Raw genomic sequence first — 26794 nt, forward strand, 5'->3', positions numbered from 1 at the left:
AGGGCAGATAGTGGCAGGGGAGCAAAACAGTACGATGGACGCCCTCTCCTCCTGGGTCTTTCCAGTTTATTTGACGGTGCCCCCACTCCTTCCCCGGGGAAGGCGGATGTGGCGGATGAACGCCCCCCGGGTCAACGCCCCTGGCAGGTTTTGCAACACATCTGTCGGAAGTAAGGCCGGCTGCAGAACTTGAACTTGAGCACCAAAGGGCAATAGGCCACCTTGTTCACATCTTTGCATTCTGGAAAAGAAGGAAAGCAAAAGGAGGGATGGAAGGAGGAAAGATGGGAGGAATTATGGAAGGAAGGAAGGAAGGAAGGAAGGAAGGAAGGAAGGAAGGAAGCAAGGAAGCAAGCAAGCAAGGAAGGAAGGAAGGAAAGAAGACAGGGAAGGAGGGAGGGAGGGAGGACATAAAGAAGGGAGGGAGAAAAAAGGAAAGAAGGAATTATGGAAAGAATGAATGAATGAATGAAGGAAGGAAGGAAGGAAGGAAGGAAGATATAAAGAAGAAAGGGAGGGAGGGAAGGAGGGACATAAAGAAGGAAGAGAGGAAGGAAGAGAGGGAGGGAAAAAGGAAAGAAGGAAGGAAGGAAGGAGGATGGATGAAGGGAGGGAAGAATAAGGAAAGAAAGGAGGAATTGTGGAAGGAAGGAAGGAGAGGAGGGATGAAGAGAGGGAAGAAGGAAAGAAGGAAGGAAGGAAAGAAGGAATGAAGAAGAAAGGGAGGGAGGGAAAGGAGAGAGTGGTGGAGAGGGAGAGATAAAGACTTTAATTTGTCAATAAGTAATTGATTAATTGATTATAGTTAACAGATTTTAAAGTTTTGTCAAGTCTAAACAGCCAAGGGTGACTTTGGGCAAGCCACACTCTTTCAGCCTCTGGGGAAAGCAATGGCAAACCTCCTCTGAACTAATCCTGACAAGAAAACCCCATGATAGATTTGCCTTTGGGTCGCTGTAAGTCGAAAATGACTTGAAGGCACACAACAACACATGTGTACAAACTGGACAAAACCTTTAAACCTCAAATAGGGAATGTGCAAATCAATAAATGGAGGCGCGCTCTACTCAGCCAGCGAGGCGACCCTTGCAGTGATACCTTCAGGGTTGTCTGTCGGTCCAGAGTCGCACTTGTTCTCACACTGCTGCATTGATGCCGGTTTTAGGGTCTCCAAGCACTCACCGGACGGCTGCCCTGTGTGGGTCACGCATTGGACTGACCGCCGTTGTTGGCCGAAACTGCACTGCCCAGAGCACTATGGGAAAGAAACGGGGATGGCGGATCATCATCTTATTGCTAAGAAATTCCTTCTAATGTTCAATCGAAATCTATCGTCCCTCCTCTAGGGCAGCAGAAAATAAAGCTATGGCTCTGGAGACCTGGGTTTGGAAGCCCTTTCAGCTATGGAAACCCATTTAGTGACCTTGGGCAAGTTACTCTCTCTCAGCTTCAGAAGACGGCAATGGCAACCCTCCTCTGGACAAATCTTGGCAAGAAAACCCTGTGATAGTTTCACCACAAGTCAGAAACAACTTGAAGCCATCCAACAACAGTTGCTTCCCTGGACTTGGAAATGATGCTTCTAATTCATGCAGGTTAAAATAGCATTCACCTGCTTTGCCACAGCATCACACTGCTGGCTCACATTCAATGTATGATTGGCAATAACCCCAAGGTCCTTTTCATTGGTTCCTTTCCCTTAAGAGGGCACTCCTCCTCGTGGCCTTTCCTGGAACTGCTTCTAACCCAAATCTATGGGAGGAAAGTCCAGGTTTTCCATACCTCTCCCCATTCTCCTGTGACCCACCGTGGGGGTGGACAGCGGCGGAGGCTACACCGGATGCTGGTGGGGGGCTTGGCATTCTCAGGACACTCGGAGGTCGGCAATGTGGAGGAGTGGTCACCACTTTTGCAAAGGACGATCCGGTGGCGGAAACCTGGCCCACAGCTGGGGGTACACTGCGAAGCAAGAGTATGGGTTTGGAGAGTGGGATTTTGCCACTGCAAGGAACAGCTCTGGCTGAATACAAGAGGAAGACTCCAGTGTCAGTGTCTGCATCTACTTTGGTTTTTCTCTCTTTATTTGAAGTGCCTGTTAACTGGAGGTAAGCTGCTTCTGGATGTGGAGGCTCCATTGCTAGAGAAGAAGTTTATGAGATGCCAAAGAGAATGGCTGAGATGGATGATGCTAGGGATAGACTAATTTTCTACTTTCATTTTCTCCTACATTGAGCTTCTAAAAATGCAACAACAACCTCAAGTTCTTTCCATTTAATCTAGGAAGGAATCTGAATATTTTGGTAAATTGTTACCAAAGATAAACTGAATGACGTTCACCCGCATTTGCAGTGGCCAAATTCAACAGGGACAGCTATTCCCGGCATGCAAAGATCCCCTCTTACCACATTTTCACTTTAGTCGCACCAAACTATGCAAATGTCCATGCGTTTAGGTGATGCTGGTGATCTTGTCGTTTAAAAGTATAATTTTAATTTACTATTTGTTTGCATCATAATTCCCACCGTTTACATGCAGTGATATGTGGGAATTGGGATTTACGGGGAACATTAGTACATTACTAACTGAAAACATTACTAAGGATTCTGGCTGAGGGATTCTGGGCATTGTAGTCCAGTGATTTTCCTTCCAAGCTCTGCTCTAGGGATGCATACCTCAGACCAGTCAAGAGCAGCCCATTCTGGAGGACATGTCTGATTATTGCAGGGTTCGAGGACCCGGGGACGTGGCTGGCTGCAGGCCGAGTCATCCAGGATTTTCTCCTCGGTGGTGGAGATCTTGCGCTGGCAGGTCACGCTCCGGGTGCGAACGCCTTGGTTGCAAGTGCGGCTGCAGTCCGACCAGTTCCCGATCACCCAGCTGTTGGAGAGGGGAAATATTTGTGAAATGCTGGTGGGTACGATACAAAGGATACCCACCAAAACAACATTCAGCATCCCTAGCTCAGTTTGTTTGGGGACCATCTCCTTGCACAGCATCATGCACTGCCAAAAAGACAAAACTCACGCCGGCGGGCATGGCTCCGTGTTGCACAGCCTCTGCTTCTCGGGTAACTTTGTCTCCGGGCTGCAGAAATGGTTGAACACCGTGGAACTGTCAGCCTGGTTCCGGCATACGACGGACTGGACTTGGCTGCCTGCAGAGACAGTGGAAGAGCTACATGAGAGAAGGCTGAAAGATGAACGCCGCAAAATGGGAGTGGGTGCTTGAGAGCAACATAGGTTGGTCAAGTCCTGGTGGGCCACATTTTCTTCTTCCATGTTTTAGAGGATACCGAAAAGAATATTTAAAACAACTGGAAAGAGTTGAAAATGCTTCTGGTGACTGGCCAATCCATCTCAATTGCCATTGCCATTGCCATTGCTCTGGCCTTTGAGGGAGAGAAGAGCATCCAGGCACAGCTTCATTGTGCCTAGGTCCAACAACTATTGAGAGCCCATCCCTCCATCTCAATTGCCATTGCTTTGGCTTTTGAGAGACAGAAGAGCAGCCAGGCACAGCTCCATCACTCCTAAGTCCAGCAATAGACGTGAGCCCCTCTCTCAATCTCAACTACCCTTTCTCTGGCCTCTGAAAGAGAGAAGGGCAGCCAGGCACAGCTCCATCATCACTAGGTCCAGCAACAGATAACAATCTCTCTCTTCATCTCTGTTATCATTGCTTTGGTCTCTGAGGGAGAGATGAGCAGCCACGCACAGCTCTATCATCCCTAGGGGTCTCTCCATCTCAGTTGCCATTACTTTGGCCTCTGAGGGATAGAAGAGCAGCCAGGCACAGCTCCATCATCCCTAGCAACATATGAGAGCCGCTCTCTCCATCTCAACTACTATTGCTCTGGACTCTGAAGGAGGGAAGAGCAGCCAAGCACAGCACCATCATCCCTAGGTCCAGCAACAGATGAGAGTCCCTCTCTCCATCTTCATGTAGAAAGACTCAGCTAAAGCACTCCTGGGTGGTGGCCATCCAGCCTTTGTTTAAAGACCTTCGAAGAAGGAGAGCCTCTCGCCCTCTGAGATGGACCATTCCACAGTTCTTAGGGTCAAGAAGTTCAGAGGTCTCCTCTGAAAAGTGTATTCTGAGAAATTTTGGCTCAGCTCAAACTAGAGTGCATAGATTGCAGATGGGTGATGGGAATCCAGGTTCTGAGCTGGATCTCCACCATAAAGAAGTCTTACCTCCAGCACAGATGGCTGAACATTTGGTCCATGAAACATATTGCCACAAGTATTGGGCCACGGAACTGCGGGAGACGGGTGCGTTGAACTTATACCGGATCCTCTGAAGCTCTTCCCGCACAAGAACCTACAATGAAGGCATATCAATATAATCATACCAACGTTCAGAAACCCAGTGGAGTACTTCTTCTTCAGATACCGTACATTTTTGGACTACAACTTCCAGGATCTTGCAGCCAGCAAGCCCTGCTCTCCTGTCTCCAAAAAGAAGAAACTCCTTGGGAGCTTGGGAGACGAGGAGTAAATATTTCCCCCCAGGAATATTTATAAGTACTGACACATCCTATTTCAGCTCTGCCTCACCACAAATTCATTTCACTTTTCACTATAATTCACCATGACGATGAGGGTGATGTTGGTCGGCCCGAGAGCCTCCAGCGATTCCGGTTCGTCCGGAGACCTTCTGTAGTGGAAGATAGTCCCTGCAATGTCAAAGCGCCGGGGAGGATCGATGGAGAGTTTCCCGTTGATGAAATATTCATCATTCTCCCCTCTCAGGGCTGTAAGGAATGGAGAAGCCAAGAACAAAAGTTTAAGCTAAAGACGAGTGGATGATGGATGAGATTTAATTTAAGATAAAGATGAGTGGATGATGGATCTCCTTAGACAGTTTGTGCATGGAATAAAAAGAAGACAGAATCCGAGGAGGAGGAGAAAGCAAAGAACAGGCCAGTCTGGTGGCTTCTAACTCAGTCAATCTGCTCCAGGTTTTAGGCTGAACTATAAAGGAATCATCCAAGATCCAGGACCCCCAGAAAATCAGGGGGGGGGGGGAACACAAATAAAAAAGCCCACTATTTTTTTTAAAACACAAAGGAATATCTCTCTAGGATTTGCTAGATCCTCCAGTGCAACTCTATGGTCAACCTCCGGCAGAAATTGGCCACAGAATTGTGCCGGAGGACCTACGACTGCCCAGGGGAGTGGTCTCTCTAGGAATCTCTAGGCCCTACACAACAACTCTATGGTCAACTGCCACTGAAAGTTGACCATAGAGTTGTGCTAGAGGACCCAGAAATATTGATCAAATCTGCCAATAATCAAATCTGTAAAAGTCAAAGCCGCAAATGTAGAAGGCCTCCCAATACATTCAGGGCCCTGGAAAGCTCTTTTAAAGCAAATAAAAACCTGGAATGGATTCATCTTCCCCACTGACAAGGGAATGCCCAGTTTCCACCACCCAAAGGAAAAAGACATGCCAAACTGGAGATGGAAGGTTATCCCAAGGTTACCCCAGAGCAGACCCATACTGTGAAACAGCACAGAGTTCTCCTTTCCCACCCCCAGGCAGGTAAAAGAGAGAGTGAGAGAGACAGAAAAAGAAGAAACCCAAGAATCCAACACTTTCTCCAAAGCACCTAGCTGAAACTATAGCTCCCAAATCGGAAAACACCCTTGCCTAGCGATCAATGCTTCCAAAAGTCCGAAAACCACCGCTGCCAGTCATGTGATGGTCCCAGGGAGTCCAGCAGCCACACAGCCCCTCTGTCCTGGCTCTTACAGGGGATCCCTTAAACTTTCCCTTAGAGTCTCCTAGGCCTCTATTCCCGCTCCCTGCTGAGCTGAATGAGACCCCTTGAGATTCTCTAGTCTCGCTGCCACCACCCACTGAATCTCAATGAACTACGTCTCCCTAAGCACACACTGGGACTTGCTAGGGATCTCTAGTTTCCTTTCCTTGCTAACTTAAAGCAATCAGTAACCGAGCTAAGGCACGTGCACAGGAGCAGAGAGAGAGAGCAGATACTTTTAAAGAAAGATATTTATTTTAAAGAAATAGAATAGAATAAGAAGATATCATTCATGCAAAGCCCCTTGCCTTGCAGGTACAGAAAGCATAGTTACAAAGTGTTCATTTCAGGCAAGCTGTTAGATAACATAACAAAACCTAAATGCACTAGCTAACACATTTCTTGGCTACTCACACAGTAACGGGATTTGCAGTTCGTGTTGAGTTTCTGGATGCAGGGAGCGGCTCCCACTGCCGCTCGACCTGCATTCCTGAGTCTGCTCTTCACAGACTCACAGCTGGGTCCCAAAACAAACACCAAGATGGAGAACAAAGGAAGCATGGACCCTATAGGGTATTTAAAGCTCTCTTATGGAACCTTCTTGAAAAGGCCGCTCTGGCACTGCTGATTGGCCAGGCGAGCCTTACGGCAGCTGTGATGTAGCTGCTCATTAACATGTGATGTAAGCTCTCATTAGCATGTACCTCCCCCAGATTAACCCTTTCTGGTTCAGAAGTCCTCAAATGACTGGAGGGCACAGTCATTGCACCTTCTTTGGATAAACCAAAGCTCCTCACCAAGGTAGTTCAAAGAGAGGTTGAGTTCCCGGATATCGATGTGTACCGATCCTTTGGGGATCCATATCACCTCTTCGTAGCCTGCAAGGCAAAAGAAGAAGACTGTAGGGGTCACAATAAATGGGTTTAATTTTTAAGGCAGGGATGGGCAAAGTGTGGCCCAAGGATGCATGTGGCCCCAAAAGTTGTTTCAGCATTAACCGAGCTGTTACCTAGTGGCTTTCAAAAAGTCTTTTCAATTGCATTTTATCCTTTAACTGGAGGTGTGAATTGTTTTAAGACTGCAAATAGTTTCATTCTATTTTAATGTTCACTTTTTGCATGTTTTTAATTGCATTGCGCTTTCAAAATTATGGGGGGAAAGTGAGACCTGGATAAATTCCACCAACTCAGACTCACCTCCTTCAGGCAGCGAGTGGTTGAAGAGCCCTTCAATGGTTTCACAAGTGCTTCCGTCTCCTCCACACACCCGACACTTGTCTTCCTTGGTGTCTGAACCGAGGATGCGGTCGCAACCTACATGCTGTTGGGGAAAATGCAGGGAAGGTTTATAGGCTGGTCATGCTTAGGGTCCAGTTATCTGAGAATGTGCAAATAGCCCCACTGTTTGCAGGGGTGAGGGGAGAGTCATGGCTCCCAGATTTAGAGATATGGCTACTTTGACTTCTTGGAGGTCCCTCATTCATTGGGCTACCAAAAGTTAAAATAGCCATATCTCTAAAGCTGGGAGCCATTACTCTCCCCACACCCCTGCAACCAGTGGGGCTATTTGCACATTCTCAGAAGTGCTGTTTTCCATCCTGTTGCATCCTGTTCCGATCCGCATGTGGTTCACACTTGCCCAGGTTCAATTTATCGAAAAAGAAGTGGAAAAAATCAGTGTCAAAAAATGCAGGTTAAATGGGTCTAGCGCATAGCCCCTTTTTGGAATCGCTTCAGTGATTCAGATTAAATGGGAACCAGGGTTGTTTCAACTGATTCAAACCAATTCACGATCTGATTTAAAAGGTAGTAGGAATGAGGCCATAGAGTCAACTATTGTCTCTTACTCCCCTACTTTGCAAAACTAGGGGAGCCATGGCTGTGAAATTTGAGGACCAAAAGGCTGTCTAATTTTGGGAATGATGGGGAATTTCACGTGGGGAAGAACCAAATTCTCATTGCAGGGACAACACAATTATCCCCTCCGTAACCATATCCTTATACCTCTACACTTGCATGCCATCACCTTGCATTCTCCACCAACGCAGATGTCATTGGAGTCCTGGCGGCAGGGAGTGCCATCCACCACGGCTGCAGCCCTCTCTGTGTAGAAGTTGAAGCCTTCGGCCAAGCAGTTCAGTGAACAGGATTTGACTCCACCTGCAAGAGGAGGGGAGGTACAAAAAGACATGGATGCAGAGAGCAAACTTCGGGTCTGGCACATAACACCCATGGCCCAATTCAAAGTGCTGGTTTTGACCTACTAAGCCCAAAACAACTTGGGACCAATGCACTCATGCATGATCTAGTGCAATGATCCCCAACTTCCAGATGTTTTGGACTTCAGCTCCCAGAAGCCACAGCTGGGATTCTGGGAACCAAAGTCTCAAACATCTGGAAGGTCAGAGTTTGGGAATCACTGATCTAGTGGCTATGACTCTGGCTAACACAACCTGGGAACAGAAAGTTGACTTCTGGAAGTGGCAAGGGACTATTTTTCTTTTAAAAAAAAAGGGGGGGTATCTGGAATAGACGAACCCATCGTGGGGTTTTCTGGGGCTGAGAATGTGTGATTCACCCAAAGTGAGTTGCCATGGCTCAGCAGGGATTCAAATCCTGATCTTCAGAGTCCTAGTCCGACGCCCAAACCACTATTTTTCATATTGAAAAGCAACACTCTGAAGCAAAGCTATCATGGCAAGATGTCTTCAGCGAGGGTTTGCCTTTGCCTTCCTCTGAGGCTGAGAGAATGTGGCCCAAAGCAAGACTGCATTAGATGGACTTCCAAGGGTCAGATTCAGTATCAGTCTGATCAGCCTCAGTTGAGTCATCTTGGCTTGGTTTACTCTTGGACCCATTTATTGGTTCCTTGGCCATCCCAAGGCATTTGCAGAACTCTCCTCCAGCTCCACATTTCATATGCATTGATTCTCTTCACCGTCCAGCTTTTGCAAGCGGACATAGAGATTGGAAACACAGTGGCATGGCCAAAAAGTCAGGACTGATGGAGCATAACAGGCTTGGCATTGGTCTGTAGGGCAAATGCCAACGTGGCAATTGTTTTTCTCCAAGCAACACAATGTCGCTGTCCCTCCTGTGTTGTTTTCGCTTCATCGCTTGCATGAGGCCAAAGCTTGCAAAGAGGCCTGGTTTTGATTATTGCCTGGAAGAAACCGAGGTGACCATCCTCCCGCTTCTCCATCTGCTTTCACTGAGGCCTCTCCGTTGATCCTACTGACTTCTGGCCATGCCACTGTGTTTCCAATTTCTATGTCTGGTTGCAAAAGCTGGACAGTGAAGATGAATGATAGGAAGAGAATCAATTCATATGAAAAGTGGTGCTGGAGGATTGTTCTGCAGATACTGTGGATGGCCCAAAAGACCAATAAATGGGTCCAATAAATGGGTAAATCAAGGCTGAACTCTCTCTGGAAGCCAAGATGACTCAGCCAAGGCTATCGTTAACTATTAATGCATTAATTACTTAACCGCCCACTGCCTCTGCCCTGCTTTTACTAATTGTTTTTAACAGTTGTTAATAATTTAATTGTATTTTATTGTAGGTAGGAAGGTTGGGAGGGTTTGGGATACAATAGACAATGAGACATTTTATGGATGTCTTATTGTTAGCCGCTTCAATCTTTTAGGAGAAGTGGGATACAAATAATAATAATAATAATAATAATAATTATTATTATTATTATTTGGACATATGAGAAGACATTGCTGCTGTGTGCCTTCAAGTTGTTTCTGACTTATGGTGATCCGAAGGCCAACCTATCCTGGAGTTTTCTTGGCAAAATGTCTTTAGAGGAGGTTTGTCATGGCCATCCTCTGAGGCTGAGAGAGTGTGACTTGCCCAAACTATCCCACTGGGTTTAACAGCCGAGCTGGGAATTGAACCCTGGTCTCCAGAGTCATAGTCCAATGCCCAAACCACGATGCCATGCTGGCTCTCAAAACAGCAAGTAAAACCCACCAACTCTATGGTTCTGTGACATGGCTGCTGGGTTTTAGTCTGCATTTTTTGGTATCTCCATTTCATCTACAGCTGGCTAGAAAAAAAGCATTTGTGGTGCAAGAGGTTATCAGTAGGGCAGCAGCTGCAGCCTGGAAGAGAATATCTACATCTGGTGTTTTTTACTCTGCCTCCCTCTTGATTTAAAAGCCAGGAGAGACTTCATTCTTTTGGTTATGGGAAAGGGGATTTTTAAAACATTTAATTGCTCAGTGATTTGTTATCAAGAGTCCGAAACAGACATCATCGGCAGCTGCGAGGTGCAAAGTGCCCAAAGTGTTTGGCTCATTTTGCTTCTAGCTTTAATGAATATGCATGGGATTATAGAGCTGGAAGGCGACCCCAAGGGTCATCCAGTCCAACCTCCTTCCAGGGCAGGAATATACCTCTGTGGCACTCTGGACTGATGGCCATCCAACCTCTGAAGGAGGAAAGTCTGCCATATCTTAGTGGACGACCACTGCGGTGGCCGTCTCAGTTCCCTTCCAGCAGTGTCTTTTATGGATGCTACTCTCTCTACAGCATGCAAAAACGTTTTCATTTGATTCCTTCTCAAAATGGTGTCAGGAACTGATGGTGTATCACTTCCTGTCACCATTTTGAGAAGAACTGGGATGAAAACTGATCCCCCCCCCAATGACTAGAGTCTGAAATGGTGGACAAGGGATAGCCCTAAAAGAAATGCATGCCTTCCAACACTCCATATTCGGGAGGGACAGTCCTGATGAATTCTCTATCATCTGTACTGTAATCATCATCATCATCATCATCCTACTTTCCCAACTTCTTTTAAAATGCCTCTATTTCTCTCGCCGCCTCCCCCTTGATCCTCAGCTCACTTCGATTGCTGCAAACCGAGTTCAAAGTGCAAAAAGGAGTTAATTTGGTTAACTCAGCAGAAGGGAGAGATCCCCAAAATCTGATGTGCCTTCAGATCTCAAAGCCAAGATAACCAAGGCTATTGTCCTTTGGACTTATGGGAAGACGTTGTTGTGTGCCTTCAAGTTGGTGATCCGAAGGCCAACCTATCATGGGGTTTTCTCGACAAGCTTTTCCGAGGGGTATGCTCTTGCCATCCTCTGAGGCTGAGAGAGTGTGACCTGCCCAAGTTCACCCACTGGGTTTCCATGGCCAAGCCAGGATTCGAACCCTGTTCTCCAGTCACAGTCCAACGCTCAAACCACTACACCATGATGGCTCCCCAGACCACCTTAAAATCCAGCCAACCAGTCTGGAGGATGGAATTCAAGCATGGCTGCAAACTTTCTCTTAACCTGAACCCTGAAATCCTTCATATTCTGCATCATCCTTCAGTGTCCCCTTAAATAGTGGTGCAAAAGTCCCATCCCTTTGTGCAGCTGGCTGGATTTTAAGGTAGGTTTCTGGTGTCATATCAGGGGACAGCAAACCAAAACAAACAGGAGGCTTACAGAGAAAACCAACAAAACAGGGAGAGAACCACTAAGGTAAATTGTAAATCTTCAATACTAAATACAGTACTGTAATTATAATAAAGATACATCATTTTCTTGCAAAATGTATATTTGTATGTGGGCTGTCAAGTACACTCTAAACAAATAACCACAAAGTAAATGGCATCATTGCTTACCCAGATCATAGGACAATTTGAATTAGCAATAGGGATTAGAAGTGACTGTATGGGGTAATATACCATGCTATTTAATGAACTACAGGTGGCTAACTTCTACATTGAGTTTCTTAAAGGTATATTTAACCAAAATGCAATGTACTGTATCTCCCAATACGTAAACCACATCCTAGGCTGAGTATATCCAATAATACAGAACATGTGTCAATAAACTAAAAAGTGGTGACTATCATTAGTCACAATTACATAAAAATGAAGTTACAATTCCATGATACCGAATATACTTCTATTACAAATTGTAAACTGCCTCTGTAAATTATAACATATAGCAAAGAGCTGTATAATACCTGAATCTAAACAGTTTCATAGGAAAGCTGACAAATCTAGCCGTTCATTTAGGCCCTTAGGTATACTAGACGCTAAACTATGAATCCAATATGATTCTCTTTGTAGTAGTTTGGTTTGTTTGGTACCACTGTAAAAAGGACCCAACTTTACTTGTTCAATTGCAAACATTTTCAAAGAATCTGGAGAATGATTAAATTGTAGACAGTGTGTGACTAGTGGGGTATCCAAACTCCTATTGCAAATAGTACTTCTACATTCGGAGATCCTAGTTCTTAAATGTCTGGTGGTTTGTCCTACATAGGACATAAGACTACATAAATGACATCCTGAGAATTGCAATTAGTGAATGAGTTCAGCTCATATCGTTCCCTTGATATAGGATGTGTAAATGATTTTATGTTTAATGATGATCCACAGCAACTACAATGTCCACATTTGTAGTGTCCCCTGATGTGAAATGGCTCCCGAGTATGTATCTGGAAGTCAGTGTGAACTAATGGCCTGATACAGACAGCCAAAATAAAGCTGCTTCGAGTCACTTTGGAGGTATGGTGTTTCAATGATACATGCGTCCTAAGAGTCCAGAAGCCGCACCAAAGCCACGATCCAGTCCTAAGGACTGGAGTGCAGCTTTGGTGCAACTTCCAGACTCTTAGGACGCATGCATCATTGAAACACCATACCTCCAAAGTGACCCGAAGCAGCTTTATTTTGGCTGTCTGTATATGAGTCTTTTAAATTTCTAGTTCTACGTAGGGCTATAATGGGCGCCTGTGAACAGCCAGGAATGTTTTGCACAATATGCCAATGTTTGTGAATGATGCTTTTGATACGATGTGCAGCATGATTGAAAGTAAACGATCCTATGATCCTATTGTTAGTGGTTCTATTGGAAGGGATGGAGAACGGTCTTTAAGTGAAGCTCTGTTCCTAGCATCCTGAATTATGTGACGGGGAAAAGCTCTATCATACAGGTCTGATTGGTATTGATCAGCTGCATTTCATAATGCGTTTTATTGGAGGGATTCCTTTTTAATCTTAAAAATTGAGAGTAAGGCAAATAAGGTTAAAAAAGCTTCAACTTTGGAATTTGCCTTACTCTCAACAGCAGAACATTGCCACTGTTCATAGTCTATTGACTCCATCCTCATCATTGGGACTACTACTAGTTACCACTGCTGTTGTTTGAAAGACTTTGCTCTCATCATTGGGACTATCAATCACCAGTAAATAGCATTAACTAGCATTAATAGCTGGCTCAGGGTTGTTAATGTATATAGGAATTGTTCATCGCTGTTGTTCTTTATTAATTGTGATACACATACAAATACACATTTTGCAAGAAAATGTTGTATCTTTATTATAATTACAGGATTTAGTATTTAAGATTTGCAATTTACCTTAGTGGTTCTCTCCCTGTTTTGTTAGTTATATCAAGGGACAGAACACAGCCATGATTTTCTGGCTATGTGCCCGTTCCAGGATCTCGGCTGATACTTTGCCTCTGAAAATGCATTCCTCTGCAAACCCATCGCTCTGCAAACCCCAAAAGAATCAGTTGGAAGGAGGGTTTGCAATGAGGAATCTTCTGCTTTCTGGGAAAAGCATCCCTTCCCTGGACTTTGCAGCCCTGCCGCGTCTCCCAATCTTGGCTCCGTCAAAAAAAGAACAACAACCCAGAAACAAGCAGAACCAGGGGAGGGAACCAACACAAACAAACAGGAGACATCCCATTCTGGACAAGGTTGCAAGTTTAATCTCCAAACAAAAAAGCTGGTCTCAGCAGTTTCCCTCCCTTTAACTTCTTTCGGGGCCTCTACTTTGGAGTCATAATATAGGATCGCAAAAGGGGACAGGAGCAAAATTTGCTGTTAGGGAATATGTATGGGGATAATATTCAAAAGCATTTTAAAATGCCCCCCTTCTCTCTATACTAAACCACAATTTTGCAATTCTTTCTGGCATGCAAAATTAGTCTTGAACTAATGCAAACCGTCGTCAAAAGCAGTGTGGGATTTTTTGGAAGTGCATGGAAACCCACTGAGCTATCTTGGGCAAGTTACACTCTCTCAGCCTCAGAGGAAGGCAATGGCAAACCCCCTCTGAACAAAGCTTGCCAAGAACACCTTGTGATGGTGTAGGGTTGCCACAAGTTGGAAATTACTTGAAGGCACACAACAAAAACAGCAAAAGCATTGAAGCCTTGCAGGTCAGACTTACCTCCTCTGTATGTCTTCCAGGTGTAATATTTGCCTCGGAAGGGGATGTGATCGAATTCTGCGCACTGGAGCTCTCGGAAGTCTTGAGATCCAGGAGGGCAATCCTAAGGCAGGGAAAAGATTTGGGGTAAGGATGAGAAGAAAACAGACCCTAACGTTATTGTTAATATTATTAACATTATTATTATTATTATTATTATTATTATTATTATTATTGTAGTATGGCTCCTGTATCCATGAAGGGTATATTTCAAGAGCCCCCATGGATTCCTGAAAACACAGATAACAGGGAACCCATTGTTTTCAATGAGACAAATGACTTCTGGCCAAGCATACTATAGAATCATACTGGAAGACCTAGAAATGCCTGGAGTGAACATTTCTCTTGGCATTTCTAGGTCCTCTGCCATAATTCAATGGTATGTTTGGGCTGGAAGTTGACCATAGAAATGCACTGGAGGACCCAGGACTGCCTAGAGAGGACATATTTTCCTTTCAGCTGTGGGTAAGTGTCATAGCCAAAACCTGGATTCATTGCCTCACTGACATGGAGTTGAGAGTTATCCCTGCCTTGGCAGTAGTTGCGGGAGGTTACAGGACATATTGTCCCAGTGTCTCCAACTTATCCAAGCTAAGATCCATCCCTTAAAGCAGGGAGTGGGCAAAGTGTGGCCTATGGGTTGTGTAATATGCCACCTCCAGGGCCATTTTTGTCACCATCTCACCCTTTCACAGTCTCACACCCCTGGATTAATTTGCTACTCACGTCGGTGTTGCAGGATCGGTATCGTTTCCGTTCTCCCAAGCAGTATCTCCCTCCAATCGTTGGTCTTTGAGAGAGAAGCAAAGCAGGTTTTAAAAACGTGTTTTTTAGAGGGGGCATTTTATAGAACCCTTCCAATTCTATCTATTGCTGGGTGATGTCCTTTCTATTGTATGGCAACCCCATGGATTTCCATGGCTGAGCACAAATTTGAACTCAGAGTTCGTATGTTCATGTCACATTGCTCCAGGCCAGCAATAGTGTTCCAGAGGCTACACCGAGTGCTGGAAGAATCTGGCTTACCGTGGGCTGTCGCAATGGCGGATGGATGAGGAGACACCCCCTCCACATGTCCGGCTGCATTCTCCCCACGATGACCACGTGCCCCAGGCTCCATCCACACCTTCTGGCCGCGTGCCAAAAGGGACACACTCCCGCTTATAACACCACTGTAAGGCGGAGAATAAGGAGAAAAGTTTGTGGTTGCAATGCGACTTCCAGTTGACTCTGAGTTATGGCGACCCTATCCCTAGATCTCTTGTTGGATCCCTTTGTATTATTACGACCTGATACAAAGTGGACCCTTACCCCCTTTTCGATGGTGTTGGTTTGACAAATGGTCCCCTCTGCTGCTGGGATGCTGTTGGTGACGCACCGGTTGCTTTTGCTGAGACACCACAACTCATTGCAAACTTCCTGGAGGGGCAAAAGAGGCAATGGAAGCGGGTGGCCAAGGGGAGGAAGACGGTGAGAATTGGGTTGCAAATCACCTGCACAGGTGGCACCCGGTTACACTATTTCATCTCTTTTAAAAATCACAATCACAACAATTCAAAGCAATGTGGGAACTCCCTGGCCACAAGCCACATGTACCCCAGGGGATGTTTTGTATCCCAAGTTCTCCCAAAAGACTCCAGACTCTCCTCCAATTATTAAAAAAAATAATTTGGGGAGGGCAATTTCCATTTCCCAAACTAGCAGTTGCTGAGAAATGTAACTCTCAGCTTCTTTGGTACATGGATGTAAGAGTGAACCCTTGCAAAAATTTTCCCCCATTGTTGAATGGATGTTTGAGAACTTTTGCACATTTTTGATCATTTTTCACAATTCGGGACTTGGTGAAAAATTCATTTCTTAAATAGAGCTCCTGTCTTTTGGCACGTAGGCGCACATGTTGCATGGAAAACAGTATGGCCCCATCCCCACTGGCCTATAACACGGATCAGGACACAAATCATGGGTGCATCATTTCCATTTGAGCGCACATTCGACCCACATTGCTCCGATATCATTCCCATTGGGGAATTGAATTATCCTGAAAAACCTGAATATATTTTGATCCAAATACTCTCCCGTTTTTATCTTTGTCTTGACCATCCCCTTTGTCTTAATTTCCCCCTTCCCCCTTTTCTTTCTCTTTTCTGTTCTCTTTTGTCTTCATCTGCTCCTTTCTTTTCATCTTTGCCTTTCTATGCTTCTTCATCTTCATCTTCCTCTGCTCCTCCTTCGCTGGAAATTTATTTCTGGGGCAGAAAATCCTGTTTTCCGTGCAAAACCACCCCATGAGAATTTGGGTTGGGATAAGTCCCGAATTGCAAAAAAGCCTTCCAAAACAACCCTGGTTTTGGACATGTTTCTCACAAAGGGAAGAAAAACGACTGTGAAATGGCTCACAACGTCTTTGGTGAAGAAACCTAGTGAAGAATTATTATTCACCATTGGATATTATTTACCGTTGTCACAATTGGGTATTTTAAGTGATATGTTGGAGGGAGGGATAATGGGTTTTATTGGGCATTTTATTGTATTCTATATTGTATTTTATCCATATTGGAAGCTGCCTTGATCCAACTGGAGAGGCGGAATATAAATAAATTATTATTATTATTATTATTATTATTATTATTATTATTATTACTATTAAGAATGACATGCCTAGGATGATGGCTCCCATGTCCCAGTGAAGCTGGTAAAACCAATCCGGGTTTTAACTCGGCATTCGAGGAGCTCTCCAAAGTCCTGAACACTCTTCTTAAACAGGTTGGCACTTTGGAGAGCTCTGTAAAAACCAGCCAAAACCTGGACTGGATCGCTAGCCCCACTGACTTGGCAATCCCTGGGCTGCTACTGCCAAAACCCACAGCAACCTGCAATCGGGATAGTGGAGTGCCTGCAATAGTAGAAGGATGGTGTCTATGGGCCAATGTCTTTCCTTGCTTGGAAGCCCATTCCCTCCGCTCCCTTGGGAATCAAGAGTAAAAGCAGGAAGTCTTCTCTACCCCATATTTACACTGGCGAGATTTGACTCCGTACTGAAAGTGGCACTGTTCGTCCGCATCGTAGGCTTGCCCTGGTGCCACCGTCGGGTAGATAAAGTCTTGCTTGGGTGGTGCATTGTTCAAGCAGAGTCCCATTCCAGAGCTAGAGGCAAGAGACATGGAAGGTCAGGAAGTTAGAGTAAACCTTAGCTGTGTTTTTCTGGTTGCAAATCCAATCTGGGTTTTAGTCCGAATTTTAAAGGTGTGCTCTCTCTCAGACACTCCACACTTTATCTCCTCCAAGTAGGTTCAGAACTCCAGATGGTTCCTTGAAAGTTCAGCCTACATTCTGGAAGGGATTCACTGCACCCAAAACTGGATGCCAACACTGATGCGGAGTCAGTGATAAGGCCAAGGAGAAGCAGTGTGCACAAGTGGTTAGAGAGCTAGAGATCTAGGATGCTCATTGTGTTAATTTGGACAAAAAAAAAAGGAAGAAAAGGGCTCCTTACTCCAGGAAGCTGGTTATGTAATCCCTGCTGCATGTTGACCACACAAACGGGTTGGTCTTCATGGTGATGTGGGCGGCCATGAGTTTAGCTGTCTCCTGTCCCCGGGACCCACAGCTGTTTCCAACACCGTCGTGGTTCATCCCAAACCTGGAAGGTGAACATACCAAGCTAAGTTCTTTGGAGGAAAGACAAGAAGGAAGGAAGAATGAGAAAGGATGAGAGGAAATACATAAAGAAGAAAGAAAGAAGAAAGAAAGAAAGAAAGAAAGAAAGAAAGAAGGAGAGAGGAATGAGAGAATATGGAAGGAAGTACAGAAGTACAGAGGGGAGGAAGACAAGTAAGGGAGGCAGGGCTGAAGGAAGGAAAGAAGGTGGAGGGAAGAGAGGAATGAGGGAGGAATGAGGGAGGATGGAAGGAAGTACAGAAGGAAGGAAGGAGTGGAAGGGAGGGAGGGAGGGATGGAGGGAGGGAGGTGGGAGGAATAAGGCAGGATGGAAGGGAGTACATAAAAAGAGAAGGAAGAAAAATGGGAGGAGGAAGGGAGGGAGGGAGGAAGGAAGGAAGGAAGGAAGGTGAGAGGAATGAGGGAGGATGGGAGGAAGTACATAAAGAAGCAAGGATGAAAGAAAGGAAGGTAGAAGGGATGAAAAAGGGATGAAAGGAGGACATAAAGAAGGAAGAAGGTGGGAAGAATGAGGGAGGAATATGGGAGAAAAGGAAGGAAAGAAGGAAGGGGAAGGAGGATCTAAAAAGGTAGGAAGGTGGGAGAAATGATGGAGGAATGAGAAAGGAATGAGAGAAGGAGGGAGGACATAAAGACTTAACGAAGAATGGAAAGAAGTCAGGTGGGAAGAATGAGGGGGGAAAGGAAGGTGAGAGGAATGAGGGATGAATGAGGGAGAGGAAGGAGGAAGGGAGGAATTCAAGATGTACCCTGTGTGACCTTCCATGCACCCTCTTCTCTCCCCAGTCGGTGCAAACTCACGTGTGACCGATCTCGTGGGCAATGGTGAAAGCTGTGGCCAAGCCCAGGTCTTCGTTGATGCTGCAGCTTCTTTCACGTTCACACATCCCACCCACCGGCGCCAACCCTGCGAGGGAGAAAAGTTCTTGAAAATCTGCTGCATGGAGCCATGTGCTCATCCCCCAGGTACCACCTTTGACACTTGGAAGGGGAATAAAATGTCCACCAATAGAGACAGTGTGGCATATTAAACTACCAGTTCATTCATTTATTTAATTTTCAGCTTCCTTGGTGGATTTTGTTGTCTCAGCACAGAAAACACACTTTTTAACCTGGGAACAAAGAATTACGAATATTGGTTGTATCTATTGTGGAGATTGGTAATCGGCCAGTCAGAGTCTTAAAAAATGGATATATCACTGTATCCGTTTTTTTCCCCATTGGCAAACTGGTTTGGGGAGTCATCCCATGTCCCCAAAACCTCAACTAACAACAATGGGATTTGTGTTGATAAGGACACAGATGCAGGATTCGTACTTACCAAGAGTCCCACACGGTTTATTCTTGTAGATGCAAATGTCGTACCTAAAAGAAAAGGAAGGGATAGATAAAGTAAAAGATTTCACCACAACTGTGGAATAACAGGCAGTTTCTGTTGAATTCATGCCTGACAAAAATAAGAGAGGATAGGAATGGGTTGGAGGAAGACTGAGAGAGAAGGTAGGAAAGAAAGAGAGGAAGGAAGGAAGGAAGGAAGGAAGGAAGGAAGGAAGGGGAAAGAGAGAGATTGAAATAGAGTGGAGGAAAACAAAGATGGAAAGAAAGAAGGACAAAGGGATAGAAAAAGAAAAGGAAGGGTGATGATTTGGGATTTGGGAGGGATACTCCTGCTTAATCCTAGGCTGTACCACTTTTACATCTGCTTTTTAAAATGTCGTGATTTCTCTCTCCTCCTCCTGCTTTCCCTCTTTGTCCTCGGCTTACTTCACTCCCTGCAAACTGAGTTCCAAATGCAAAAATCTTTTCCAATCTGCTAACTTAGACAGGAGGGAAAGAGAAGAGAGGAGGCAAAAATCTCATACTTCCCAGTTGGCTTGGGTAAAAGCAAACCGCTGCAGCCTCTCCTACCCTGCTCTTCCTCACCTTTGCCATTTTGACCATCCTCTGATGTTTCTTGTCAGTATGATGCCCCCTAAGAGGCAAGGCATGACCCTGGGGCTCATAAATCCAAACCTTCCCCATGACCGATGTAGTGTCTTTAGGTGTTCACATCCCCAGTTCCACAAGCCATAACCATCCATCAGCTTGATGGATCTCCTCTGTTTCATCACCCAAGATGACAAGGAGAAGGTAGCTTTGGGTGCCCCCATGCCCACCTCACCTTGCCCTCGTTGCTCTGCTTTACCTGGTGATCAACACGGCTGTGTCGTGGTTGGCAATGCCGTTGTCCGGAATGGCGTTCCCGTGGCCGTTGCGGTTCACAATTGACTTCTGCCACTTGCAAAAGCTGTCCAGTGACTTCCCAGCGTGGTGGTTGATCTCCAGAGTGGGCTGGAGAAGACAAAGGGACCGTACTGTCAGGACGTTCCTCCTAATGTTGAAATTAAATCTGTTTTCCTGGAGTTTGGAACCATAGGACCGGAGTAATGGATTCAAACTAGAGGGAAAGGGATTCCACCTCAACTTTAGGAAGAACCTAATAAAGGTAAGAGCTGTTCGACCCTTGGAGTCCCTTCCAACTCTAGATTTCTATGATTCTAATGGAAGGTAAGAGCCGTTTGACTGCAGAGGATGCTGCCTCGGAGGATGGTGGAGTCTACTACTTTGGAGGCTTTCAAGCAGAGGATGGATGGCCATCTGTCTGAAGTGCTGTGATTGTGTCTTTCTGCATGGCAGGGGATTCAGCTTGATGGACCTTAGAGGCCCCTTCCAACTCTATGATTCTAGGACTCTATGGCTTCATTCCCACTACCTTTTAAACTGGATCATGATTCATTTTGAACCGGTTCAAACGACCCTGGTTCGGACTTAATCCAAATCACTGAAGCAATTCTGAGAGTGGGGCCATGCTCCAGGCCCATTTAATTCGCATCTTTTTCATGTAGATTTTTCCCACTTCTTTTTCAATAAATTGATTTTGCACAAGTGTGAACCACAAGCGGATTGGAATCGATTCAAATTTGGCTGGAACCTAATCATTTTGAATTGATTCATTCGTGAATGGGAATCACAAATGGGTTATTTTGATGTCAGAAAATGCGATCGGGGCAAGTGTAGTGTAAACCACGATCTGATGTCGAATCGATCCACCGATTTGGATTGCACACCCATTTATCTGTAAGTGGGGACGAGGCCTTCGATCTCACTGTTTGAAGACATATACAAATATCCAGTGCTGTCTGCCCAAATCTGAATGTTTTGGCCTGGAAAACCCAGAGCCTGGGAAGATCCTGAACTGACAGCCCTACTATTTTACAGCCGTAACAAACCAATGTTGTGTAGGTACCTTGTAAATTTCTATGCACAACGTGAGATGAGCTAAGCCATGCATTACTTGCTTGGTACTCTGTCCCCGTAACACCGTATTTTCAGGGTCCTTTCCTCACCTGATCGTCGGTCAGCAAGATGAGGCGAGTGACGAGGATGTTGACAATATTTCCCAGACTTGAGTCTTGGAAAAGTTTAGCAACCTGACCTCCAGGAAACAAAGAAAGACCAGTGTTAAAAAATCATGATGGAGGTAGCCTTTGAGAATATGTATGTATGTATGTGTGTGTTGGAAACAACTTGAAGGCACACAACAACAACAACAACAACAACAACAACATAGTTTTAATGGGGTTTTTTGGGCTATGTGGCCATGTTCTAGAAGAGTTTATTCCTTGCATTTCGCCAGCATCTGTGGCTGGCATCTTCTCTGAATGATGCTGGTGAAATGTCAGGAATAAACTCTTCGAGAACATGGCCACATAACCCATCCCACCCCCATAAAAACTATGGATGCCAGCCATGAAAGCCTTCGACTTCACAACAACAACAGCCTTTGTAAAGTTAGGCAATGTAGATTGTGAGGATCTAGCCAACAATAATAATAATGATATGGACAAGGTGTCTGGACGTAGCTATGGAGGTCTACCTCAGAGGAATGTCCAGAGGAGGGAGTTGGGATGTTTGCTCCTACATCTTGCTTGCAACATCTTGCTTATAACACTTACAATATTCATGATGGCCAGGATGTACTGCTCGATGTCTCTCCGGCCATGGTAGCCCACCATCATCTTGTCGGCCACCACCAGGGTCTCCACGTAACGCTCCGTGCTGACTGACCGCTTCAATGGCAGCTGGCCCCGTTGGCTGAAGTTGCCCAGCGTCTTCACAGGGGAGGGCTTCAGTGTCCGCAGCCACCATGGCCGACCTTTCCATGGTTTCTCATCTGGGAGGAAACATCTATGAGGAATGGCATTTTCTTCTTTCTCCCATAAGGAGACCTAGTGCTAGGAAGATCTAGGACTAAAAAGATCCCACATGGACACCTAGCATGGACAAGGTCCCATTACGAGCACTGCAGAAATAAAACAATTTGACACTTCCATGGCTCAGTGCTATGGGAACCTGGGATTTGTAGCTTTGTGATGCATCAGAGCTCTCTGTCAGAGCAGGATAAATGTCTCACCAAACTACAAATCCCAGAATTCCATAACACTGAGCCATGGCAGTTAAAGCAGTGTCAAACAACATTAATTCTGCAGTGCAGATGCAGCATAACAGGTTCAGAAGACGGTGGGCTCTCCTTTGTTGGAGGTTGTGAAACAGAGTTTGGATGACTACTTATCTGAGATGGTTTAGTTGTGCATTTTCTGCCCCAACAAGGGGTTGGATTAGATGGCCTTTGGGGTACCTTCTAACTAATTAATGCCAATTAATCATTTGCTGATTCATAATAAGGCAACCCTGACAGGCTGCATCAGATGTCTGAGTGTGTTTGTAAGCTGCTGGGATGAAAGATGCGAAGCTTTAGAGCTGTCGTCTTTTTAATCGGACCTTGCTCCTGCATCATTAACATATATGAATATGTTAATATCTGTAAACTAGAAAACTGAAAACTAGCAGAAAACACCAGTAATCCTAGGTAGGTCAAAGCTATACAGATTCATTGCCACAAGGGGGCAGAATAAAGCTATGGAATTCCTTGAGGCTGTTCACCCTTCTGCTTTTGCCATCTCTATGGTGTTGGAGGACTGAACAGCCCAAACCAAAGGCTAAATGCCATTGATCTGCGCATTATGCTGCCTCCCGATCTGTGTTCTAATTTTTGCATGATCTATTCTTTTTGATACTTTGCTAGTCATAGAAAGAGGGAGAGAGAAAGAGAAGGCATTGGTGCATGCATCCTTGGATGGGTCAAGAATCAGCTCAAGCATTTTTCATGAGGACTAGACACTTCGTTTAAAAAGAACAGGGGGAGGGAGACAAGAACTCAATGCTAGTGTATGATGCATGGGAGATTTTCACATGGGACGGGATTGCTCCCCCATCCTTATCCCTTCCTTAACCCGTCCATGACTGCGATGGTGCAAAAGGCTCTCAAACAGTAGCATCGACCCCGCCATTAACCTGTCATTAAAGCAGCATTGCATTCGTGCAAACCTCCATTAATGCAAAATGCCAACCAATGTCACTTAATGATAGGTTAATGGCAGGATAATAATGGGATGTTCGAGACTTCATCTGAAAGCTTGTCACACGATCGCCGTCATTTGCGCTTAATGGACAGGATAAACACGAATCCCATCTGAAAGTCCTTCCCATGATTGTGCAGGAAAGATGGGAACATGATGGGACAGAGACAGGACGTCCCTTGTCTGATTATCTCCATGGTTAGGTTCTCGTAAAGAGTTGGTTGTACATATTTCTTAATAATGTCTTTATACAGTCACCCTAAGTCAGAGTTGGCTTGAAGGCAGACAAACCACAACACATACCTAACACGCCACAAGCGGCATCCATGTGCGGGTGCTGGAGAGATGAACGCTTGTACACCACATGCGGGGTCCCTTCGCTTTCATGTTCGCCACTGAGGTTGGTACTCGGGTTCAACGGTTCAATGAAATACTCCTCATCATCTGCTATGATCACACCATGCTGGGGCCAAAAAGAGAGGTCAGTTGCATTTGTTGTTGTGGTGGTGTGCTTTCGAGGACTTATGGTGACTCTAACACCATACCCCACATCATGGGTTTTTTGTATCGAGATTTGTTCAGAGGGGGTTTGCCATTGCCATCCTCTGAGGCTGAGAGAGCCTGACTTGCCCAAAGTCACCCAGTGGGTTTCATAGCCAAAGCAGGAATCGAACCCTGGTCTCTGATTCATAATCCAATGCTAAACCACTACCATACATGCCTACTCATATTTAAGAAGGCATTGGCACGGGGGTGCCCATTTAATTACCCTATTGTATAAAATGGGACTTGAGCATCCATGGATTTTGTATCCAATAAGATTTGAGCATCCACAAATTTCGTAATGATCCCAGCAGATGTCATGGGCTCGCTGTATAAAGTACGGTTGCAGCCTGAATCCAGTTTGCAGCAATTGAAGCAAGTCGAGGACAAAAGGAGGAAAGTGGGAGGAGGAGAGAGAAACCAGGACATTTTAAGAGCCGCCGAGAAAGTGGGACGGCAGAGGATCAACCAGGAACCTCTCTGAAGGTTGGAAGGTTTGCAGTTAAAGAGTAAAGGAGCCCACTTACCAGTCCATTGCAGTTACTGATGGCAACTTTGGAGTTCAAGTATTCATCTTGCAAGTGACCGGCGTAGTGGCAATCCTCGTGGAACTCGTGCTGCTGGTCGACGCCGTCACGTTTCCAGTACTCGACTCGGAAACGCTCCGCCAGCAGATTTGTGTGTAGCGTCAAGTTGAGGAGGAACTGAGTTTGATGGGCAGAGACTTTGTAGAAGACCTGCTGTTCCGGCGCTTCAAAAGACGGGTGTCCCGCGCTTCGCTGAGACCTCCGTTTCCGCTGGCTTTTCATGTCAAAGCTGAGAAATTCCCCATTTTTGTCCACTTGGATGGGGAAGGCAATTTCATAGTGGTCCAAGCTGGAGAGGAACTCCTCTGTGGGGTTAAAAGGAAAAAAAGGGGGGGATATATACTCACAACAGTGACTCAGGGCATGTGCAGAGTGACTTTGTGGTCCTTTACTTAATTTCAGTTGCAACCAGGACATTTTAAAAGAAATTTACTTGTTTCATTGTTATGCCACCTTTCTTCCCAAAGGGACCCAAGGTGGCTCGGAAGGTAAAAACACATTAAAAGCATTTTGAAAAACATTCGGGCATGCAAGGCATCCAAGAACCAGGACTTGGAGGACCGTTTAGGCATGCAAGGCATCCAAGAACCAGGACTTGGATGTCTATTTGGGTATGCAAAGCACCCAAGAACCAGGACTTGGAGGACCATTTGGGCATGGAAAGCATCTAAAATCCAGGACTTGGAGGTCCATTTGGGCACACAGCTCTTTGCTTTAGAATGCCACAGTTGTTCCTGCCGTGCCAGGAAAGGTCTTGCCAACTCACTGTACCTTGCGACTGGAAGGTATACCCAGGAAGATTGCCCACCGACACGGCAGAGAGGAACGTCCAGGCCAAAAGACGCCAGGCTGTTGCCATGGTCGATGGCGCTCTTTTTCGCTGGGTGGGTGGCGAACTTGGACCAGGCGGACAGGATCTGCCCCAACATTGCTTTCCTGAAGGCACTGCTTACGCTCAGAGACAAGTTCCCGGTTCCTTCTTGGCCATCCTCAGCTGCTGGGCACTTTCTGGAAAAGCGTGCAAAGGATACGGATGCAGCGGCAGCTTGGCACAGACCCACGTACCTCAGCATATGCTAGTAGTGATGCGTGGCATTGCTCTGGTGGAAAGAAGAAGAAGATGGGAAGAGTTAAAGGGGGGAAACTTAAAACATTCTATGGGGGCATTCACACACATGTTTTTGGAGATGCGGACTGTCGTGCTGGTGTGTATCAGGTTGGTTCTTCCCATTATGTTTTGGGTTTGCAAATCTATTCCGAGTCATTTTGTGCTATTCAGACATGCCATCGTTTCGGGTTAAAACAGAGCCGCCTCCCTTCTTTTAATGATAAAGCGTGATCCAAATAAATTGGGAAGTGTGTTCACTCTGCCGACTATGCAGATTGATGCGGATCTTTCAGGAAAACTCGGTATCAAATATCCTGGGTTAAGTCTTGTTGTTTTAGAAGCCCCACTCCCCAATTGCATTGAGTGCATTTGGGATGTGTGTGAACATCAAGGATTCAACCCGGATTCATCCCGGATTATTTTCATAGTGTGAATGGAGCCTAGGAAAACCTTCCTGACGATGCAAACTTATTTGGCAGCAGGATAGACTTGTCTCAGAAAGTGTTAAACTCCACCACTTTCCTTTAAATCAGGTGCCTCAACATCTGGAATACTAGAGCTTTGGATTTTCTGCTTTTGACAGGTTTGGGGTGGACTAGATGCCCTTCTAAGTCAGTGATGGGTTTGCTCACTGTTTCTTGAGTGATTAAACAAACCAGATCTCAGCATGTGCCTTCAAGTTGTTTCTGGCTTATGGTGACCCTAAGGTGACTCTTTTCTGGGGCTGAGAGAGTGTGACTCACCCATGGTCATCCACTGGGTTTCCATGGCTGAGCGGGGAACCATACCCTGGTCTCCAGAGTCCAACATTCAAACCATTACACTGCAATGCAGAACCAGCGTTTGGCCACATTGCCTTCAGAACCGACAGATCCCAGAATCCCCCTCCATCACACTGGTGGCAGGATTTGGGGACCTGTAGTCCCAAGTGATAACTTTCCCAAACTCTGTATGGGACGTGAAGGAGGCAAATAGTTTCCGTGTCATTCTTACTGTCCACAAAATGTCTCCCACTCAAGCCCTATCCAGGCCTGACCCTGCTTAGCTTCCAAGGCCTGGTGCCTTTGAGGGGTATTTAGGTCCTCTCGCCTTCCTTCCGCCTCATTATTTACCCTCCCAAATTCCTTGAGATATTAACAAACGCATCTCCCGGCATTTAATCCCGAGAAACACGGTCTCAGTTGATTAAATAACATGTTCCAAGGGATTAATTAAAATGGGCTTCAGGGGTATTTTTTTGGATGGAGGAAAAGGCTTTTAAGGATCTAATCAGGAGAAGCATATGACTCAGGACTCTGTGCCAGACACCCAGCAGGCTTTCTTGCAAGGAAAATAAAAAAAGAATAATTATCACCACCATTTGCTGCCTCTTTAAAAAAAATCCAGGAGGAATGCTTTGGGAGAAAGCTAAACGATGGGGCA

At 45.6% G+C, this 26794-nt stretch overlaps 2 protein-coding genes across 2 annotated transcripts in view; one reads left to right on the forward strand and one right to left on the reverse strand.

Annotated features, from left to right (window-relative positions):
* Positions 1 to 25123, reverse strand: ADAMTS10 (ADAM metallopeptidase with thrombospondin type 1 motif 10). The gene is made up of 24 exons (XM_089535560.1): positions 25036 to 25123; positions 24205 to 24569; positions 23438 to 23597; positions 21671 to 21888; positions 21062 to 21145; positions 19861 to 20006; positions 18997 to 19040; positions 18477 to 18582; positions 17491 to 17637; positions 17000 to 17141; positions 15309 to 15416; positions 15024 to 15169; positions 14724 to 14787; positions 13959 to 14061; positions 7790 to 7923; positions 6961 to 7084; positions 6562 to 6642; positions 4590 to 4753; positions 4194 to 4320; positions 3025 to 3154; positions 2673 to 2877; positions 1783 to 1959; positions 1099 to 1255; positions 1 to 241 (listed from the first exon to the last, which is right to left on the reverse strand). The coding sequence occupies exons 1-24, from the start codon at positions 25121 to 25123 to the stop codon at positions 132 to 134; spliced, it is 3330 nt and encodes a 1109-aa protein (XP_089391686.1). The 3' UTR covers positions 1 to 131.
* LOC149308328 (tyrosine-protein kinase ZAP-70-like) overlaps positions 18607 to 26794 on the forward strand; it is a 30446-nt gene continuing 22258 nt past the window's right edge. Inside the window, exon 1 of the mRNA XM_089535567.1 lies at positions 18607 to 18641. Coding sequence (XP_089391693.1) covers positions 18617 to 18641 — 25 coding nt within the window. The 5' untranslated portion in view covers positions 18607 to 18616. The remainder of the gene's footprint in view (positions 18642 to 26794) is intronic.

This window comes from Sceloporus occidentalis, unplaced genomic scaffold (genome assembly GCF_023333645.1).
Source record: "Sceloporus occidentalis isolate IW3139 unplaced genomic scaffold, rSceOcc1.0.p SCAF_8, whole genome shotgun sequence".
NCBI classification, from domain to species: Eukaryota; Metazoa; Chordata; class Lepidosauria; order Squamata; family Phrynosomatidae; genus Sceloporus; species Sceloporus occidentalis.

Excerpts from the sequence above, each read along its gene's own strand:
- ADAMTS10 (XM_089535560.1), bottom strand. The coding sequence starts at position 25,123 with ATGGCAACAGCCTGGCGTCTTTTGGCCTGGACGTTCCTCTCTGCCGTG. Across the intron at positions 14,062-14,723 it reads ACCGATCCTGCAACACCGAC|GATTGCCCTCCTGGATCTCA; the intron begins GTGAGTAGCAAA and ends TCCCTGCCTTAG. Across the intron at positions 4,321-4,589 it reads ACATCACCCTCATCGTCATG|GTTCTTGTGCGGGAAGAGCT; the intron begins GTGAATTATAGT and ends CCTTCATTGTAG.